This window comes from Leopardus geoffroyi, chromosome C1 (assembly GCF_018350155.1).
Source record: "Leopardus geoffroyi isolate Oge1 chromosome C1, O.geoffroyi_Oge1_pat1.0, whole genome shotgun sequence".
Lineage (NCBI taxonomy): Eukaryota > Metazoa > Chordata > Mammalia > Carnivora > Felidae > Leopardus > Leopardus geoffroyi.
The window spans coordinates 40,524,951-40,541,975 of record NC_059328.1 but is presented as its reverse complement, the minus strand read 5'-3'; the positions used below and the strand labels follow the sequence as shown (position 1 = coordinate 40,541,975).

Sequence of the window (17,025 nt, the reverse complement as noted above, 5' to 3'; positions counted from 1 at the left end):
AGAATTCTTTTCTAAGAAATTCTGATAAAATTTAACTAAAAAATAAAATTGTTTGAAAATTTTTGGAACTCAAAAGAAAACTTTGTGGGAGATGATTATCATGTTTAATTTTATATTAAACACGTTCATAATAAAGTGATCTTTCCCCAGTGCTGTGTTTATCACTGAAATTTCCACATTGAGGAAATAGTGAAGTTTGAAGTCAAGATCACTGCTTTAGCTTTTTACATTAATTATAGTATAATAAACAGATATTAATAATGAAAAGCAAGTAAACAAATCAGTAGTATATTCTTTACTATTTCAAATTTATCTGATCTTTTTTCTTAGTCACAACTATTTTATCTGAAGCAATGGGAAGAAATGAAACTATCCTTTTAGGAAATCTAGAAATCTCCAAACTCTGGAAAGTCTATTGTCAATCTAGAATACTTGATCCATATACAGTATAGTTTGCAACATAGCTTTAATGTTCGTCTGGTAATCAAAGCAATTATTAAATTTCTTCAGAACTAATTGAAACATTTGCATAGTTTAGCAGCCTGAAATCTCATAGATTTAGAGCTTAATGTATAACCAGAATTGAAAAGATTATGAAGGTTCAGCAAAATATTGAGCCAATGCTGATCAAAGAAAATGTGTAAGACAAAAAGGCCCTTAGGAAATGTTACCCTGTGAAGTGCCACTTGTCCTTAACTGGAATTTAACACAAATCTCTGAAGATGAAACTCCATCAGAAGTAGCACAATAATGGCAGCTGGGGATGCCAGCTACAGCAGCCTAACCTGTGTGTGTTCTTACTGCCTCTCTTGAGTGCTGTCCAATCTCTCAAATTAGTCACTCTCAATTTCTCTGTTCCTCCCTGTCCCTTTTCCACCTTCCCTGTAGTCCTGCCTTTGTCCCCACAATCTCTTGCTCTCCTTCCTCTGTTTTTCTGTCCTCCTTCCCTCTCTGAGAGAACTCTGTGTTCTTCATTTGATTTGTGATGACCTTAAATTCATCTGCATCATTTTATACACAGCTATATTTGTTATTCAGGTTTCCTAGAATACTAATCTCTTAAAAGAATAATTTTTAACTTTTGTGTACGTTTAGGATTTTTTCCTTCTCTGCAAGATTGTGGTGTAAAATTTTAATTCCATAAAACTATCAATGAAGATACTAGAATTTCAGTATCTACATTAGTAAAAGCATCACTCATTTTGTACATTTGCTATCATATCACTTATCTTTCTTTCATATAATGGTAAAATCTGTCTATAGTTACAGCTTTGATAAAATACAGAATTATTTTTGGAAAACTAGTTTGTTTTCTCTTAAATTGTTGCTTAGTGGTTGTGGTTTAGTACATGATTCTTTTCACTAAATCTCAGAAACTGTCAATTTAGCTTTTTTATTGGAACAGTCAAACATTAGCCTAATATGCTTTATGTTGTACCATCTCAGCCAAGGTCTGTCTGCATTAACCAGTTTATTCTATGACAAGTTGCTTAACAGATGTCATTCTGGGAAGAACAATGAAGCCAAATACTTGTGCAATGTCTAACATTACTCAAACTTTGATCACTTTTGTTCAGCACATCAGTCTGGCGTTGTGCTTTATACCAACATAACACTATAGCCAGAACATGCTTTTCAGGCTTAGAATAGCAAAGGAATGTTATTCATTTCAGTGCAGTTACAGATGAGTTAATAGAAGAAGAAAAATACTGTTTATTTCATAATACCATATTGTTGTGATTTGGAATTAAGGTGGAATTTAAAGAATCCCACTCCAGAGTTATTTGTTTATATACTCAATCCGTAGTATTTGTGTATACTCTCCAAAGCTGGGGTAGACTTGCCACCTTTCCAACAGATGTAAATATTTGTCTTGCCTTTTCCCCCAAAAAATAGCTGATGAAACTTAGTGTATCTAGACAACATAATTCAAAAATAACTTTAAGAAAGGAATTTTGTGTTAAGGCATAAAGTTTCATACTCCCTCTTCTGTCCTTTCCCTCTCTTTTATTAATATAATAGATAATATAATAATAGATAGGTATTTATGGAACACCTTTCTCCTTAAGCATGACAAAATAATCTTAGCTAGTGGAAGTGGTCAGAAGTTTATCCAGTTGCATTTGGTTGTATTGTTGGGTTGATAATAACTAACGAAAATTTCCAAACTTAATGTGACTGACCATAAACAAAATACTGCATGGTAGAAAGGCCATTGCTAAGAACCTCTGAAAAAAGCTGTTTGTTTGAATTGAGTGGGGACCAAACCATGCCCCCAAGCTCCTCAGTTCTCACTTACATAGTCTTTTTCACAGGTGTACATTAGAGATAAAAATAGATTGAGTTCCATGTTTTTTGTTTTGTTTTTTTCTTTTCCTTGGTGAATATATATCTCTATTTCACTGGAAGGATAACTTAGATGTGTTTGTGTATAATAAACAGTAATGTGATACAAGATGCTGTAATTAGACAACATGATACTTTAGGTTTCTGCGTTTTTAAAACATGAACGAATGCTGCTTGTTTTCTATATTGAAGTGGTATTATTGAACAGATTATGTTCAATACTAGCTTCATTTGTTACAGTCGGGTAATCTCATAACTAACTTTGAAGAGTTAATTAAGATGGATGATCTCTCCATTCTTAGGATTTGTCATTTTTTTTTAAATTTGTACATTGAGAATAAAATAGAATTTCTGTAACCGGTTTAGAAGAAAAGCTGAAGACCAGTATGACAACTCTTAATTACTGGGTAACATAGAGTTTAACCTTCCAACACTTTATTCTGATAAGTTACTTACCTCCTGTCCTTTTAAAATGAAAAGGCATAATGTTGCATGTTGAGAAAAATAGTTTTTCATCTTTAACAGTATTTAAAAAGAATCATTACTCTATTTTCAGGAAGACCCTAAATAGTATGTTAATGGATGGCTCTCAGTTAATAAATATGCTGTTGAAGTAGTTTTTAATTTGGGGTGAGATCAAAGAAATAATCTGTCTTTTCATATCTTTTAAAAAAAAATTTAATGTTTGTTTTTGAGACAGAGACCAACAGCACAAGCGGGAGGAGGGGCAGAGAGAGAAAGAGACATAGAATTTGAAGCGGGCTCCAGGCTCTGAGCTGTCAGCACAGAGCCCAACATAGGACTTGAACCCACAAACTGTGAGAGCATGACGAAGTCGTGACACTGAGCCGAAGTCAGACATTTAATCTGAGCCACCTAGGCACCCCCACCCCCCACCCCACTGTGTTTTTATATCTGTGGAACTTCTATCAAACAGTAAAAACCTTCAGGTTTTTCTTCCTGGCCTCTCCAAAAAACAAAACAAACAAAAACTACTATCTTCTTTCTCCCACATAGAAACTTAAAGTATATCTTTTTTTTATTACACATCATGAGTCATTTAAAAATTTAATATATTATTAACATTTATAATTATGGTCCATGAGAGGTGAAAACTGTGTACCTGAAGCTTCTTGACTGAATAGAAACTTGAAGCCATTCAGGAATTAAAAACAACTGGCAGAGGGAGATGTTTCTTGAACTACTATTTCATCTAGCTTTCATTGAGGATCTACTTTTAAATTTGGTTTAGATTATTTTTACAAAATTTTTCTGACTCTTGTTTTCCTAGTTTCAAATTCTGTTTTAAATCCAGAAGAAAAAGGAAATACAATGTATATCATGTAAGTGGCAACAATCATAAGTCATATGGAAACCTTATTTTAATTGTGATGTCTCTTTCTTTGTATAGGTAAAGAGAAATGTGTATGACCTTACGAGTATCCCCGTTCGCCATCAGTTATGGGAGGGCTGGCCAGCTTCTGCCACAGATGACTCAGTAAGTGACCATTGAGTTGTCATTTTTTTATTCTCTTCTCTTTTGCCATTTTCAGTCTAATTGGCTGTGATTATCACAAAGCAGAATCAAATGCTTTGAATATTCCACTGAAAGAACTTTAGAAATCAAATAATGTGAAAATGAGTTCTAATAATTTGAGGTCACTTGCAGAACACATATCATAAACCAAGTAACGTCAACATTCTTTTGGTGATGTTACAGTATCAGTATCAGGAATTTGATGCTGCTGGATTTGACTTAATTTTTTCCTTGATAAAAAGAATGTATTTAGACATTCCTAATGAAATATCCCAAACACAAAATAGTTTTTCCTAAATTACAGATGTCTCAAAATCAACCTAATCATATTTAGTTTTAAAACTACATTTCCCATAGATTGATACTTTTTAAAAAAGTTAATTTGTATAGTAATATTGATGGCACTCTATTCTTAAACATACCCATAATTTTCACCAGCATAACAAGCTAGAGGAAAAGATTTAGTTTATTATTTTTACCTATTATTATATCTATTTACAATGATTATCCTATTGTTAATTTTGAAACCTTTCTTATCTATACTGTTTGCAGTGATCATTCTTTTCCAAGAGAGTAAATTTTATTGTCTAAGGAGGCCAATTGTAATTACATTTTGGCCACTTTTTCCCATGTTCTTGGCTGTTCTAACCAGACACCCTTTAAAAAAAAAAGTGAAAAATGAGAATGTTTCAAGAATTTTGACGTTAACTCTAATGTGTATAATAAATCAGACTGCAAAGAAATTGAGACCTTGTAAACATCTTACAATAATAAATACCCAAATAATAATATTGTATTATCTAGTAAATATTACATTTCCATCTGGATAATAATTACTCCTTCTTTCTCAGCACCAACATCATACATTTTGTGGAAGATAGAAATATTTTTAAATAATTTATGTAGATGCCACTTGAGTCTAAATTATTCCACAGTTTAAACACTGTGCCTTTGGAAAATGCTTTATAGATTATGAAACTTTAAAAATAATCAGAAAATAGGGGCGCCTGGGTGGCTCAGTTGGTTAGGCATCCGAGTTCAGCTCAGGTCATGATCTCACAGTTTGTGGGTTTGAGCCTCACATCGGGCTCTGTGCTGACAGCTCAGAGCCTGGAGCCTGCTTCAGATTCTGTGTCTCCCTCTCTCTCTGCCCCTCTCCCTCTCACAGTGTGTGTCTCTCTCAAAAATAAGTATTAAAAAAATATTTTAAGTAATCGGAAAATAGAGAAAAAAATTTTTAAGTGAATCCTTCCAGAAAAAAATTGTTTACATATAGGCACATTTCTTTCCTTTTTTTTTTTAAAGAATTTTTTTATGTTTATTTAGTTTTGAGAGAGAGAGACAAAGTGTGAGTAGGGGAGAGGCAGAGAGAGGGAGACACAGAATCTGAAGCAGGCTCCAGACTCTCAGCTGTCAGCACAGAGCCCGACGCAGGACTTGAACTCACAAAACGTGAGATCATGACCTGAGCCAAAGTCCGCTGCTTAACCAACTAAGCCACCCAGGCGCCCCTAGGCACATTTATTTCTAAGCAACTGATTTTAATGTTGATACAGTAAATCATTAGAATTATTGGCTGGTTTTCCATGGCTAAGGGGTAGGGATGTGGTTGCTGGTTTTAGTTTGGATTGTTTTTTTCCCTGTTGGTGAAAATTTGACACATCTGACAGAAAATGTGCCATGTTTATTTTTAACAAAAATAAGAGAGTAATGTTCATAAAAGATAGCCTTCTGTTTACCTGAGGAGACATGGAGAAACCAGAAATGTTCTCAGCATTGTTTTATAACCTGCCACAAGAAATCATAACATTAATAGAAGAAAATAATTAAGATCTGAGCATGTCACTTAAATTCTTTGAGCTTTAGTTGCCTCACTAATTTGCAGTTTTATTATAAGAAGGATTAGTCATAATATATATACAGTACCTGGCTCAAAGTAGACAATAAATGAGTCACTATTACAATTAATATTAACATATAATATTAACTCAGAAAAGTATCACATGCAAGAATTTGCTGGGTTATATAAATCAAAGGGTATTTGAGATTTGCTTCAAAATAAACTTGTGGGGTTGGGAGAGTAAGTGGAGATATAGGTAAATCTAAATTAGCTACCTATAGATCATTGTTGAAGCTGGATGATGTGTATAATCAGTTTATCATACTGTTTTCTCAACTTTTATATACATTTGGAAATTTCTGTAATATAAAATTTAAAGTAAAAATAATTGTCTGATTGAAGAGCAAGAACACAAAGTAATAAAGTCCAGAAATGTGGGACTTCATAGGATTTGAAAAGCCAACTGCCCTGAGATGCCATTTTTGTGGAAACCAGACTGAAATAGACTTTTCAGATGCAAGTTCTAAGAGTGATAGGCAAATTTAGTGAAAAATTTAGTGAAAAATTGTTAGTATTATAGTAGTGAATTGCTCTATAGCATCATGTCTTATACATCTTAGGTGTTAAATAATTGAAGAAAATTGACACAGTCTTTTATGAGGCCCATGTTTTAATGATTGTTATAACATTTAATTTTTTACCAAAGAGTTCTAATACAATTTCATTCCTATAGGAGAATATAGAAAGCAGCTTAAACTCATCGTTCAAGACTATAATACTACCTCATGCTGTATCTAAGTCACAGCTAACACAAGAGGGAATCTCCATTAAGAGACTTGATTTTTTTTTTTTTTGCCTCATTATTCATATTTGCACCTTGTCCCAGAACCTGTGAAGTGATGCCTGCCCACACCTCCCCAGAGCAAATGTTGCCACATTGGCAGGATGTTGCCTTGAGCTGTATGATTTGATACAACAAAGATGTTCAGGGCCAGGCTGCTTTTAACTGGTGCCATAGCAGATCCACTAGCTCCAGTACTTAAATTTTGGCAAAAATAGCTTATAACTGTAGTCTTCTAAGGAGATTCTAGGCAAATAAATGTTGTGAAACCTTTCTTTCATTAGGATTATGAAAACTCATAAAGCTGGTGCTTGTAATCTATATTGTTGCAGGTGATGGTGTTTTTATACTTATTTAAATCACTCAAGTGGAGGCATCTGCTACAAAACAAGATCGTCCTCACAGCTTAGGGCATGAATTGGGTACAGCTGAGAAATGTCAGCTGTGTAAACAGCCTGAAATGTGTTACCAACAAAAATATAATTAATTTCTTTCCAACACAGTGTGCCATAACTTAATACTTAGAATGGTTTAACTTTCAGAGAAAGCACCTGAACATTTTCTTCCCAGTGCCAGAGTAGAGGATTGATTATAAAGGTCATTAAAAGTGAGGTTAGTTTGCGCTTTTCCTGCTCAATTGCAGATATTTGTGTGGCTTTGAATATATAGTAGCTTTAGATAAACAGTGGCTTCCATGAATTTATGGAAACATCTTAGATCAAGAAGTGAATGGGTTTGAGATGATGCAAATGTTCTAAAATTAGATCATGGCCAGGTTGCACAACTCTATAAATTTACTAAAAATCATTTAATTGAACATTTAAAAATGAGTGAATTTTATAGCATGTAAATTATACCTCACAAGCTATTTTTTATAAAAGTTAATGGAGAACTAGATTAAAATACTTTTTTCATTTACATTTTTATGTTGTATGAGAAATTTTTTGCAATAACACAGAAGATGTTTTCTTTAGCGTACTTCTCATTAACCTTTGACTTAGCAAACAGGACAAAGAAATAGACTCCTCATAATTAGATTCTTGTATAATCTTAAGTCTCTTACCAATCTGATAGACTACACTTTTTTGACATTTTCAATGCTACTCAGTGAAGTCAACAATCATTTAAAACATTGTTGTTCCATCTCCCTTCAGAGTTAAAATATTTTCTTTGCTTGTAGTTGTACTCTAATGGGGTATGGGATACTGTATGAATTGTCAATAACTCTTTCAGTTCCTTTTGCGCTCTTTCACCAGGGAAATAGGTATCTAAAGCTGCACCAGTAGGGGAATGTTTTCATGCTGTGACAGTTCAGCTGTGAGAACAAGGAGTTGCAAGTAGGCGAAATCTCATTTTACACTTTAACAAGGACGCTCTTGGATTCCAGAGAGGAGAAATAATTTTAACACTCTGAATTATGTCTAGACACCTTATTTATTATAATGTAGATAATTTGAATATACATAGTTTTAAAAATTCCAAGTTTTAATAATGCTTGTACAAAGAAAGAAAAATCCTTCAGGTTTATTTTATTAAAAACAATTTTTTATAGTTTAATGTATTTTAATAGGAAACTTACAAGAACAGCACAGAAGACAGACAACATTAAAAACATGTACTTGCATGTAGGACAACTCAGAAAAGTATAGTGAATGGTTAGAATCTACTGTATGATAAAAATGCTACAAACACCATTTAGTTGCCGTCAGTAAGAAATTTACTTGTTTTTAGAAATTTTTTTGAATGTTTATTTATTTTTGAGAGAGACAGAGACAGAATGCGAGTGGGTTAGGGGCAGAGAGAGAGGGAGACACAGAATCCGAAGCAGACTCCAGGCTCTGAGCCGTCAGCACAGAGCCCAATGTGGGGCTCGAACTCATGAGCTGTGAGATCATGACGTGAGCCAAAGTCAGATGCTCAGCTGACTGAGCCACCCAGGTGCCCCAAGAAATTTACTTGTTTTTTAAAAATCCAAATGCTGGCATTGTCCTGAAAAATTTAACAGGTTTATTTACTATTGTTATAAAGTTGAACTGCAAAACTTGTCCACTGAAACATTTTGACTCGCATTAATGCTTTATGTCCCCATATTTATATTAAAAATTGACACACAAATGAAAGTGGAAAAACTGTCAGTACCTAATTTCTGTCCCCTATTTTTTCACTTATAATCATATACTTATATGTATTTTGACCCTCTGGGGAAAAAAAAAAGTTCAGAACTACAAATAACTTGTAGAGGAGAATTTCTTTTTAAAGAATGAAATGTTTTCCATCATAGTGGGTTCTTTTTAAAAAAATTTTTTTTAATGTTTATTTATTTTTGAGACAGAGAGAGACAGAGCATGAGCAGGGAAGGGGCAGAGAGAGAGGGAGACACAGAATGTGAAGCAGGCTCCAGGCTCCGAGCTGTCAGCACAGAGCCGGATGCGGGGCTCGAACTCACAAACTGTGAGATCATGACCTGAGCCGAAGTCGGACGCTTAACCGACTGAGCCATCCAGGCGCCTCCATAGTGGATTCTTAAGTATGTCCTCCATGTATGTGGCATGCTAGCTGGATGTCTTTTGGCATAAATGTTACACGTTTGGCATGGATAGCACACACACTCGTTCTTCAAAAAGGCCTACCAGATAGGCCTCGCTTGCCTCCTGCAAAGTACCAATATCTGCACTCTGGAAGCACAAATATATTTTTATATCCTGAGCAATTTCTTGCACCAGCCGCTGGAAAGAAGTTTGAGAATCAAAAGGTCAGTGGACTTCTGATGACATCTAATTTCAGAGTGCCACAGTACCAGGCCTATAACAATGAGGTTTCTTCACCCGTCCAGTAGGGGGTGCACTCTTGTCAGCAGCTTTTGTATCAGGTTGCTTCCTCTGTGCTTTAGAAGTGTTGGATTTGCTGGCAGTCTGCTTTTTAGGAGCCATGGTGTAGAGAACTCTTACTTACCCCCCCTCTCCTTTGGCTGGAGCTGGGCAAGTTAGAGGCGGTGCAGCAGCGCTGCAAGCACAATTTAATTCTTCTGTTTTTAGTACTTTTTTATTGTGTGCCTTTTTTTTTTCGTTTGAGATTACTAATGGTCTGCCAGGGTTCCATCATTGGCTAGAGGAATGTGAACTCAGAATTTGAGAAATTAGGAATTTTTGATTCAGGTCTTTAGGCATGTGTTAGGAATTAGAAAGCTGCTTATTATATATTTTCACATTGAAAATGAGATCATTTACAAGTAGAATCATTACACAGTGACTTTTCTATAAAATAAAAATAAAACAAAAACCACACACATCCCTCCTGCCTTTTTGTATTTTTAAATAAAAAGAATTTGTGAACATAGGAATGTTATCTACTTTGATCCTTCTAATGGGGACCATTTTCTTCTGTAACTTCTCTCTGATGCATGTGTTTGTCAGGTGTCAAATTATGGACATTCCCTTGCCAAACGGTTCCCTGCCCACCACTTTATAGGAGCTGCTGTCTGAAGAGACTGTCACAATTACCACATACTTAGAAAACAGTAGTTCTCTATTAAGTAAACTCATAAGCCTCTACTGTAGTCATTCCATCCATTGTTGCAAGGTTAATATTTCTGAGGTGCAGAATGAATTACATTCATCCCTGCTTACTTATCTTCAATGGCAAACCAGCACTTGCTGATTTATGTACAGATCTTTATGCTGGCACTCAAAACCCTTCATTCTTTGGTCTGAAATGTCTCTTGTAGGTTTATTTTCCCATAGGCCCAGAATAAATCATCAATAAATGTTTCTTGAGTAAATGGTTGAATATGATAACATATATATCTCAGCTTAGGTAACTACTCATTTTGCCATTCCTCAAATATACCTGGTGCTCCCTTCTGCTCTGTGTCAGTTAATCATACTATTCCTTCTGCCTGGAATACCTACAGCAATTATTTCCTTCCTCAAGACCCTTCTTTAAGAAAGTTTACCTTTATCCCTCTTCCCATGCCACCTTTACCAGCTCTCTTAGAATTTGGTTTATATTTCTGTTCCATTTAAACTTTTAAAATTATTTATTTTGTTCTTTTCTTCCTTAGTTCCTCTCACCTGGCTCCATTACTTACCATCTCAATAACCACAAACAATGAACCTTTCTGGGTGTCAGTCTCTGTAACTATAGAACAGAGATAATTACTCCTTAGAGGTATTATGAAGACTGAAAGAGTCAGTATTTATAAATACAGTTACCCCTGAGTTTATTTCAAAGACTAAAGTAGTGCTAGATAGTGTCTAATGTAGTTAACCTTTGGCTGTTACTGTTTTTAATCCATCTATCTGTTCATTCACTAGACATCTGTAGAACAACTCTTATAGGCCAGTAACCATGCTTGCCCTTAAAGTTGCAAGGATAAGGTTTGTTCTTCAGGTCCAGTTCCTTAGGGATTGCAAAGTATAGTGTGAGACAGATACATAAACAATGATAATTGCAGTCTACGTAAATGCAGAGAGATCACAGAAGAGGGAGCAACCAATTTTGCTGACAGATGGGAGTGGTAAGAAAATGACTTCCCAAGAAAGTGACATTTGATTACATTTTAATTCATATTTTTGTGTTCCTCTCTTTTGTAAGTTCTAAAAATTAGGAGTAAGCACTGTCTTCCTCATCTTTGTATGCTCCGTAAGGATCAAACATAGTGTTTTATACATTCACTCATTTGAATTGTTCAGTTTTGCTAAATTGACATCTATGATAATAAACAACTAAACAATGAATGTGTATGATTTTAGTAACTTGATAAACTGAGATTCAAGTTTCTAATAAAAGTTAAATTATCTTTCTAATACAAATTTCTTTCCAATAAAAATTAAATTATCAAAACTCAGTATTTCTTTAGTGGCAAGTAGAACAACATAGTTGTGGGGAAGCAGGGCAACACCACGCTGATTTGTACCTGTGTATGTGTGTTTGTGAGAGAGCAGGGCAATCCAAGTTCATTGAATCCCAATATTGCTATTATTTGGATAAGTTAGTTATGGTATGAATTTCAGTTTCCTCATCTGCAAAGTGAGGATGATATTGACACCTTTGAAAGTCTATTGTGAAGAGTAAATGGATTAACATAATGGGTTAAAACATGAAATTACCACTTTTTATGGACACAATGGTTGAATATTAACAACTTCATATGGTTTTACCAAGTAGATAATACACATAATATAATGCAGGGTTTGGCAATTGTAACTGTCAGCCCAAATCCCACTCAACATTTATTTTTGTAAATAATGTTTTATTCGAACACAGTCACACCCATTTGTATATGTATTGTAAACAGCTTCTTTTACAGTATAGCTAACAACAGGATGTGTTACAGTATTGCAACAAACGACATGCCCACAAAGCCTAAAATATCCGCTGTTTGAACCTTTACAAAAAAAAGTTTGCCAACCCCTGGTGTAACTAACATCTGGCATTTAGTAGGCCATTCAACAAACATTAGCTCCTTTTCCCTTGAGTGAGCACCTTCTGTATATCACATACACATGCAGAATCAGAAGCATTCTTTGAGTAACTTCAGGGTCATCCTATGCTATTTAAATTACTTTGTTGGCCCATCCTAGGTCAGACAAATTTAGGCAATCTTTGGATGTCTTCACTGGCTCTTTGTTTATTTGGCAAGGTTATAGATAATGTTGCTTCTGATGGTGGTGAGACTCCATTGCTTCAGAGCATCCGTTGCCCTTGTCAACATATAGAGTCTTTTACAAATAACACAGGCAAAGACTAAACAGAAAGAACAGCTTTGAAAGCAGAGGAAAGTTTTATTTTTAAAGGAATGAAAAGTTGTGAAATGGACTGTACCCTGAACAGAGAGAGAAATTTGGGAGGGTGGATGAAGCATTCAAGGGACGTATTTACTCAGTAAATATGAGGGCAAACACATGGAAACAAGGCAGCCCCCAACACGAAATTTACAAGCATTTTGATCTAATGCTGTGAATCTTGATTTTACAAGGGGTTTATTAAAATCCTAAGCCTGTAGACTACTGTTTCTGTCCATGAATAGTTAACTGCTATGGAAATTTTCTTCCCTCTATAAACAAGTGGAAGACTGGATAAAATATGTGAAATAACTATTTTCAGATATTAGACAACAGATAATGTAGGACTCTGAAGGAGACATACGAGCCCTATGGTAGTCTTACATTCTGCCTGGAGGAATGTCTGGATTCCAGAGTACAGAAAGGAAACCAAAGCAGGAACTGGTTATTTTATTGAGTTTGAAAAGAAAGTGTTTAGGGAAGTCAAGGCAGCTAGACTTTGGAAGGTAAAGTACTAGCAGAGGAAAAACCTCTAGAAATCTACATAGTGTTCCCCTGGTGTTTAGTTGAATACCAATCTGTGCATGCAGATGGTGAAATTCCAGGAGGCTGGCTAAAGAACAACTGCCAGGAGAAAGAACAATTAACTAGGATCTGTAAGGCAAACAATTCTCAGAGCTCACATAGAACTGGGAATAGTTTGAGTTCCCACTGGCCATTGTGGAGACACCTCAGTGACTACATGGGGCATTCAAAGGATATCCACCAGAAGAGTCACATCTTAATGGAGAGAATAAGCAAGGCTTAGGGTGAAGCTACTCTAGGACTGCCTTTTTACACGCTTAAAAACAATCTTCAAAAGGAACAAGGTGATTAACAAATAACTGCCTCTAGAAAACAGAGTCCAGCATCCAGTCAAAAATTACTATACATACGAACAGCAGAGAAACCTAACTCACAAACAGGAGAGAAATTAGTCAAAAGAAATACACATAGAAATTACTTAGATTGGGGTGCCTGGTTGGCTCAGTCGGTTAAGCATCTGACTTCAGCTAAGGTCATGACCTCGCAGTTCTTGAGTTTGGGCCCTGCAGAGGGTTCTGCTGACAGCCCAGAGCCCAGAGCCTGCTTCAGATTCTTTGTGTTCCTCTCTCTCTGTGCCTCCCCCGCTCATGCTCTCTCTTTCAAAAAAAAATTTTTTTTTTTTAAAGTGACTTAGATAATTAAATTAGCACATAGGGATTTGAGCTTTATAAATATTATGAACATGTTCAAGTATTTAAAAACATGTAGTTAATGAGGGGAGACTAGAATATATAAAATGGAATAATGTATCATTCTAGAGATAAACAATATTATATCTGAAATGACTATTTTACTGGATGGCTTAATAGCAGATTAGAAAGTGCCAAAGAAAAGACCAGTGAACTTTAATGTGTAGCAATAGAAACTATCTAAATTGAAGCACAGAGAGAAAAAAAGACAAGAATAAATGAACAAAGTGTCAATGACCCCTAGGACAAAATCAAGCAGTCTAACATACATGTAATTGGATCCTAAAGGGAGAGAAAAGGTAGGGGAAGGAGGTCAAGACAAAAAATATTCGAAGAGATAATCTCTGAAATTTTTACATATTTGATAAAAACCATAACACTTACAGATCCAAGAAACTCAATGAACTCCATGAAAGGTAAACACAAAGATTTCTACACTGAGGAGTATCATTATCAAAGGTGAAAACAAGTGATAAAGAGAAGAAATTTCAAAGCAGAAAGAGTTAAAAAACAACAACACTGATTACATAGGGGAACAAATGTAGATTCTTTAGATTTCTCATCAGAAACAATGCAGCTAAAAAGCAGTAGAATGCCATTTTTAAAGTACTAAAAGTGAAAAAAAAATGACAACCTAGAATTCTATATCAGATGAAAATGTTCTTTCAAAACTGAATGAAAAATACTTCTCTAAACAAAAATTGAATTTGGTGTCAGCAAACCTGCAGTGCAATAAATGATAAAGAAATTTCTTTAAGCCAAAGGAAAATAACACTACATGAAGTAGTATAATATTAATTGAAGATAGTCTGTTATATTAAAGATGCATATTGTAAACCTTAGAGCAACCACTAAAAAAAAAAAAAAAAGACAAAAAACATAGCTAATAAGCTGTTAAGAAGCATAAAATGGAATTATTATAAAAATTATCCAGAATAAGGCAGGAAAAAAGAAAAACTGGGATATGTACAAAACAAATAGCAAGATGAAAGATTTAAATCCAACTACATTATAATTACAGTAAATGTAAATGGTCTATTAAAGGGCAAAGATTGTCAAAATGAATTTTAAAAAACAAGACTCAGCTATATGCTGCCTATCAGAAACTTACTTTAAGTATAATGACTATAAGAAAACTATAATGACTATGTTAACATCAAAGTACAAAACAAAGAATATTAAAAGGAGACATTTCATATGATTGAAAGGACAGTTCATCAAGAAGACATAACAGTCTTATATATGCACCTAAAAGCAGTTTCAAAATACGTAAAATAAAACCTGACAAGACCAAAAGAATAGACAAGTTTACAATAATAACTACTGATTTCATTCTGTATCAGCAGTTGCCAGAAAATAACAGATAAGGATATAGAAGGCTTGAGCAACACTCTTAACTAACTTGACCTAATTGAAATTTATAGACACTTTACTCAGCAATAGCAGAGTACACTTTCTTTTCGAGTGTAACAATGGTCCATTCACCAAAATAGACCACAGCCTGGACCATAAATAAAGTTTTAGTACATTTTAGAGGACTGCAAAAAAGTCAATATCTGACCAAAACAAAATTAAATTACAAATTTTTGTAATTTATGTAATTTGTAATTTACATGTTATCTTTATTCTTATACACTTTGTTTAGTAGTTTTCATGTCCAATATAATCAAAGGAAAAACTACTAAAAGTGACAAGTGAAATTAACACAGGCACAAGCTGCAAGATTAATACAGCAAAAAAATAAAAGTTACTATATAGCACCAAAGAAAATTTTGAAAATGGAGTTTTTTTTTCCATATAGGAAATTTATTGTCAAATTGGTTTCCATACAACACCCAGTGCTCATCCCAAAAGATGCCCTCTTCAATACCCATCACCCAACCTCCCCTCCCTTCCACCCCCCATCAGCCCTCAGTTTGTTCTCAGTTTTTAAGAGTCTCTTATGCTTTGGCTCTCTCCCTCTCTAACCTCTCTCTCTTTTTTTTTTCCTTCCCCTCCCCCATGGGTTTCTGTTAAGTTTCTCAGGATCCACATAAGAGTGAAAACATATGGTATCTGTCTTTCTCTGTATGGCTTATTTCACTTAGCATCACACTCTCCAGTTCCATCCACGTTGCTACAAAAGGCCATATTTCATTCTTTCTCATTGCCACGTAGTATTCCATTGTGTATATAAACCACAATTTCTTTATCCATTCATCAGTTGATGGACATTTAGGCTCTTTCCACAATTTGTCTATTGTTGAGAGTGCTGCTGTAAACATTGGGGTACAAGTGCCCCTATGCATCAGCACTCCTGTATCCCTTGGATAAATTCCTAGCAGTGCTATTGCTGGGTCATAGGGTAGATCTATTTTTAATTTTTTGAGGAACCTCCACACTGTTTTCCAGAGTGGCTGCACCAGTTTGCATTCCCAACAGTGCAAGAGGGTTCCCGTTTCTCCACATCCTCTCCAGCATCTATAGTCTCCTTATTTGTTCATTGTAGCCACTCTGACTGGCATGAGGTGATATCTGAGTGTGGTTTTGATTTGTATTTCCCTGATGAGGAGCGACGTTGAGCATCTTTTCATGTGCCTGTTGGCCATCTGGATGTCTTCTTTAGAGAAGTGTCTATTCGTGTTTTCTGCCCATTTCTTCACTGGATTATTTGTTTTTTGGGTGTGGAGTTTGGTGAGCTCTTTATAGATTTTGGATACTAGCCCTTTGTCTGATATGTCATTTGCAAATATCTTTTCCCATTCTGTTGGTTGCCTTTTAGTTTTGTTGGTTGTTTCCTTTGCTGTGCAGAAGCTTTTTATCTTCATGAGGTCCCAATAGTTCATTTTTACTTTTAATTCCCCTGCCTTTGGGGATGTGTCAAGTAAGAAATTGCTGTGGCTGAGGTCAGAGAGGTCTTTTCCTGCTTTCTCCTCTAGTGTTTTGATGGTTTCCTGTATCACTTTCAGGTTCTTTATCCATTTTGAGTTTATTTTTGTGAATGGTGTGAGAAAGTGGTCTAGTTTCATTCTTCTGCATGTTGCTGTCCAGTTCTCCCAGCACCATTTGTTAAAGGGACTGTCTTTTTTCCATTGGATATTCTTTCCTGCTTTGTCAAAGATGAGTTGGCCATCCTTCTGTGGGTCTAGTTCTGGGGTTTCTATTCTATTCATTGGTCTGTATGTCTGTGTTTGTGCCAATATCATGCTGTCTTGATGATTACAGCTTTGTAGTAGAGGCTAAAGTCTGGGATTGTGATGCCTCCTGCTTTGGTCTTCTTCAAAATTACTTTGGCTATTCGGGGCCTTTTGTGGTTCCATATGAATTTTAGGATTGCTTGTTCTAGCTTCAAGAAGAATGCTGGTGCAATTTTGATTGGGATTGCATTGAATGTGTAGATAGCTTTGGGTAGTATTGATATTTTG

At 35.1% G+C, this 17,025-nt stretch overlaps 1 protein-coding gene across 3 annotated transcripts in view; it reads left to right on the top strand.

Moving 5' to 3' along the window:
* FAF1 (Fas associated factor 1) overlaps positions 1 to 17,025 on the top strand; it is a 518,332-nt gene that overhangs the window by 291,539 nt on the left and 209,768 nt on the right. For all 3 annotated transcript variants that reach the window (XM_045477316.1, XM_045477318.1, XM_045477317.1), the window contains one exon: positions 3,758 to 3,844. In XM_045477316.1, coding sequence (XP_045333272.1) covers positions 3,758 to 3,844 — 87 coding nt within the window. The remainder of the gene's footprint in view (positions 1 to 3,757; positions 3,845 to 17,025) is intronic.